The 5,000-nt window shown below is 39.9% G+C and overlaps 1 protein-coding gene across 1 annotated transcript in view; it reads right to left on the bottom strand.

Annotated features, from left to right (window-relative positions):
• Positions 1-796: 796 nt before the first annotated feature.
• LOC125046657 (protein Peter pan-like) overlaps positions 797-5,000 on the bottom strand; it is a 7,922-nt gene continuing 3,718 nt past the window's right edge. The window contains exons 4-9 of the mRNA XM_047644500.1: positions 4,737-4,920; positions 4,071-4,255; positions 3,151-3,298; positions 1,907-2,016; positions 1,566-1,756; positions 797-1,185 (exon numbers count right to left, since the gene is read on the bottom strand). Of these exons, the coding sequence (XP_047500456.1) occupies positions 908-1,185; positions 1,566-1,756; positions 1,907-2,016; positions 3,151-3,298; positions 4,071-4,255; positions 4,737-4,920 (1,096 nt within the window). The 3' untranslated portion in view covers positions 797-907. The remainder of the gene's footprint in view (positions 1,186-1,565; positions 1,757-1,906; positions 2,017-3,150; positions 3,299-4,070; positions 4,256-4,736; positions 4,921-5,000) is intronic.

The raw sequence follows: 5,000 nt of genomic DNA, 5'->3' as shown, positions 1-5,000 counted from the left end.
AGGGGCGATCTCTACATTGGGCCTCAGTCTGGGCCTCCTAAGCCAAAGGATTGGGGGGTGAATAGACCTTAGAATACAGATTCAAATCACACTGCTCATAACTGTGTCCCATACTGTTAGTCTTATATCTTTGTGTATTATTCTGTATTATTTATTTTAAAAATATTAAAAGATTCCCATTTAGACTAAGAATATGTAATAATTTTCATGAAAACTCAAATGTTCTTTGTTTCATGAATACTTAACCGTTCTAGCTCCTTTTCATGAGACTTACAAAAGTAAAAGATTTATTTCTCTCATTTCTTCAGAACACATGGTGGTCCACATATAATTATGCCAACATTTCAGTACTCTAATTGAGACCTGGCATTTGCCTTGCCTACCATCTGTACACCACTCTGTCAAACTCCCACAATAAATAAAGTATAAATCTATGAAAACTAACTTCATACCACCAGTTTTGAAGCCTTCAAAACTTGGAACACATATTTTTTATAAAGACTTCTCAAAAGGTTTCCATCTCTTGGCAGGTGATGTAAGAAATACTCATGATTGGTGACAGGAACTGAATAGTAACTGAATACAGGCAGGATTACAGACCAATGATTGAACTTTTAACTTTGTTAGTTTTACCTATGCCAATTTTGTTTTCTAAAACACACAATCTTGGAAAAACTCTGAGGGAAGCCTTCCAAGAACAGCAGATGAAAGATGTTACTTGTTACCAAATTGCTATTTTGCTTATATAATGAATTCATTCTTCTAATAATAATTTGGAAGTACATAAACTATCTTAGGAATATATATAATTTATTAACAAAATCTCACATTTGTTAGCTACAAGATAACATTCATCAAAATTAACGTCTTGTCCTTAAGAATATGTCTACAATGGTCAACCATGCAGTTATTTCCTCTTGAAGCCCTTTTTCTTCATTTTCATACCAGTTGGTTTTGCTTTCCTGATCTTCTCATGGGTTTTGAAACCAACCTTCCCCCTTCCCTTTCCATGCTTTCCGCCCTCTTTATGCTTAGGCTTGCCTCGACTGCGGCCGCCGCCATCATCATCACTGTCATAGTGGGCCCTTGGCATTTTCTTCTCTTGGAATTTCTTAACCTTCTTCTGAGTCCTTTCTTCCGCCTCTGTCTTGCGCTTCTTGCCAATACGCTTTTTGTCGAAAAGAGCTAAGAGGGGCAAAAGGGGAAGAATTATATTTTAATCAACATTGTTTAATCATACATCTAATATTACTTCAGTTTGGCAGAGGTAGAGGTATATGCACAGATAAAAGTAGTGTACCACAAATTAAGCATAAACACTCTTCATAACCAGAGGTCACCCCATCCTTGCCCTTCAAACTTGATCTCAACTGTGACAACAGCCTCCTGGCTCTCCATAACCCCACCTAAGCCCGTCATTAGCCCATCCCAGCTCTCATCTGAAGTCCCACAATACCTTCCCAATCCATGCCCTCAAAATACCAACACAATACTTCCACAACCCATTCCAACCACTCATACCATTCGATAACACAGGGCCCCTCGAGCCTCCTCATGCCACTTACCTTCATCAGGCTCCTCGCCAACCTCCTCCCTGAAATAATCGACATCGTTGTCCTCCTCGTAATTATCGTTGTTCTCCAGTTTGGGCCTGTCCCTCATACCATTGAGGCACTTCTGCCTGTGCTCCTCAATTCTTTTCATCTTGGCCCTGACATTGCGCTCTTGTTCTCTCTTTCGCTGCTCTCTTACTTGCCTGCAAGAGAAACAGATATCATTCAAGAATTCAAAGTAAATAGTCTATAAAGATGAAGTTGTTGTTAACAAAACCTAGATAAGAAAGAGAAAGGGAAAAAAAAAAAAAAAAAAAGTAGAAGAGAAAAGAAGAGGAAGGAAGAGCACTTACTTTGTCATTTCTCTGCGCTTCTCTAACTCCAGCTTCTCCTCTGGTGTTCTTTTAATGATGCGATGGTATAGAACTAAGCCATCCAGTAGCCCCTCTTCAATCTTCCACAACTGATATAGGAGAAAAAGAATATCTTTATATATATTTCAGTATAACTATATCTAGCTATCCATCCCTTTATATATATATACATATATATATATATATATATATATATATATATATATATATATATATATATATATATTGATATATATATATTGATATGTACAAGTGTGAGAGTGAGTGGGCAACTGAGAGAGAGAGAGAGAGAGAGAGAGAGAGAGAGAGAGAGAGAGAGAGAGAGAGAGAGAGAGAGAGAGAGAGAGAGAGAGAGAGAGAGAGAGAGAGAGAGAGAGAGAAGAGAGAGAGAGAGAGAGAGAGAGAGAGAGAGAGAGAGAGAGAGAGAGAGAGAGAGAGAGAGAGAGAGAGAGAGAGAGAGAAGAGAGAGAGAGAGAAGAGAGAGAGAGAGAGAGAGAGAAAGAGAGAGAGAGAGACAGAGTGAGAGAAAGAGGACAGAGAGACAGAGAGAGAGAGAGACAGAGAGAGAGAGACAGAGAGAGAGAGAGAGAGAGAGAGAGAGAGAGAGAGAGACAGAGAGCGAGAGACAGAGAGCGAGAGACAGAGAGAGAGAGAGAGAGAGAGACAGAGAGAGAGACAGAGAGAGAGACAGAGAGAGACAGAGAGCGAGAGACAGAGAGAGAGAGACAGAGAGAGAGAGACAGAGAGAGACAGAGAGAGAGAGACAGATAGAGACAGAGAGGGAGAGACAGAGAGAGACAGAGTGGGTGGGTGGGTTTTTGGGTGGGTGGGTTTTTGTGTGGGTGGGTGCGTGGGTGGATGCGTGGGTGGGTGCGTGGGTGCGTGGGTGGGTGCGTGGGTGGGTGGGGCGTTTGGGTGGGTGGGCGTTTGGGTGGGTGGGCGTTCGGGTGGGTGGGTTTTTGTGTGGGTGGGTGGGTGTTTGGGTGGGTGGGTTGGTGCGTGCACGTGTACTGGTAGAGTGTAGCCCATACACAAAAATATATGTACATCAGCATATGAATTATTAATGTTTCTATCTGAACAAACACACTTATATGACTGTGAATATGCACACAGAAGGGAAATTAAGTGGAGATCTCAAATAATAAAGAAAACGAGGAAGCCTAACACTGAGAACAGAAGTGATGAACAGCCTCAAGAGGGAAAAAATCCCTAATACGTACCTCCAAAGACACTCTAGGGCCCAGCTCTACCAATCGGACGGCTGACTTCTTAGACTCTTTCTTTTCCTCGTCTGTCGTCTTGCTTTCACTCAGTGTCACCTCGTTGGAAGGGTCGTCTTCTGCTTCGCTCTCTGACAGCATCCCGGCCCTATGCAATATAGGCAAATTATGGGAATGATAAAATAAAAGAAGCAAAAGACTAATCAATCTCAAAAATGAAAAACAAATAGGATAATTCTCAAAAAATGGCTTTAATGCTATCGCAGCTGAAGTGTAGTCTGGTTTTTGTTGGTGTTGTGTGCTGGTGCTAACTGATAACAATTAACATGCATTTACTGTAAGTACAATCATATTGATTGTTATAATTTCATTACCTTCTCTATGATAATCATTATAAAGGCATGTTTGGAATATACAACCTTAATGTTGTAGTAGCAATGATTATAATATCTTTGAAGATGGTGATGATAAAAGCAATGGTAATGATAATAACAATATTAATTGTAACACTCATAATGATGCTAATAAAGATAATATCTATATGAATGTTAATGATTACTCTAAGAGAGTAGAAATGATGATAATGATAATGATATACTGAAAATAATATCAGTAGTAGTAATATCACAAATAATAAGCATGGTAATTATAAAAAGAATTTTCAAGAATGTTCCTTTGAAAATACATAACTTTGAATTGTATTCTTCTACAAATAAGTTAATACTTTTTAACAATATTGTGCTGATTCTGACAATGGCCACTTGTTGATCAAGAATCCTCTAATGGAATATGTGCGGTCATGTACTGCACAACTGTAACAGTTCTTGGCAACCTCAAAAAATACAGTTATATCAAGTACGGGATATCTACATCAAACAACAACAAAAACAACAACAATAAAATTTCATCCAAAAACATACTTTGTCATAAACTCTGACATATCTGAAAACTTGCTCAGGTTGGGCACTTTCCCTTTGGAAAGCTTTTTGACAGCTTTCGACAATCCCAAGGGAACAACACGGATGGCATAGTGTCGGAAGTCAAAGAGTTCTGTCTCTGCGTCGTAGTGGATGAGGCAGCAGCGGCGAATTGCATCAGTTTTGGCCTGAAATGAGAAAAAGAAAAGGGATTGCATCATGCTCTTGTGTTAGGAAGAAGGTAGTGAACATAATGAAAAGGTGAAACCTCTAGTCTCTCTCAGTAGTTCTTTCTTATCTAATTTACTCTGGTTTGAAATGACACTTTTCCTGATTCTCACAGGTCCTATCATTTCAACTAAGAGAGAAAACTGCTCTCAGTGGGCCAGTACACTGCCAAGCATGTCACAATGATTACTTTTCCACTTTTTCTTGATTCACCAGAGAACAAGCACAACTTAGAGCTCCAACCCTGCCTGTTCTGTAGGAGTAATGCTGGTCTTTAAAGGACAAAAAGAAGAGAAAAACTAAAATAATAGAATAAAGTGGAATTGATAAAGCTAGGAGCGGAAAGAAGTGGAAAGAGGCCTTGCAGTGGGAGGGGGAGAAGGGAGAGGATCAGGAGTAGCAGCACAGAAACAGGTACAGAAATGGGACTGAACTGCTTACCGTGTTTGGTGTGATAGTGGGGAACATATCAAGGAACATCCTGGCGCAGAGCTTCAGGTGTGCCTCTCCTTCCTCGAGCTGTAGGTTGGTCATGAGGCATGGACCCACAAAGAAATGTGGCACAAGGCAAGGCTGCTTTTTCAATAGTGACATGATATCATTTGCATTGGAGAAAGAGTTTAATCTGGGGGAAGTAGGAGAAATAAAGGGTGTTAATGGTGAGAAGTCTCTTTTTGACAAGACTCAATGCACTAGCTTTTACTT

This window comes from Penaeus chinensis, chromosome 39, assembly GCF_019202785.1.
Source record: "Penaeus chinensis breed Huanghai No. 1 chromosome 39, ASM1920278v2, whole genome shotgun sequence".
Lineage (NCBI taxonomy): Eukaryota > Metazoa > Arthropoda > Malacostraca > Decapoda > Penaeidae > Penaeus > Penaeus chinensis.
Note: the sequence above shows the minus strand (reverse complement) of the source record. Positions and strands in the feature narration are given on the sequence as shown.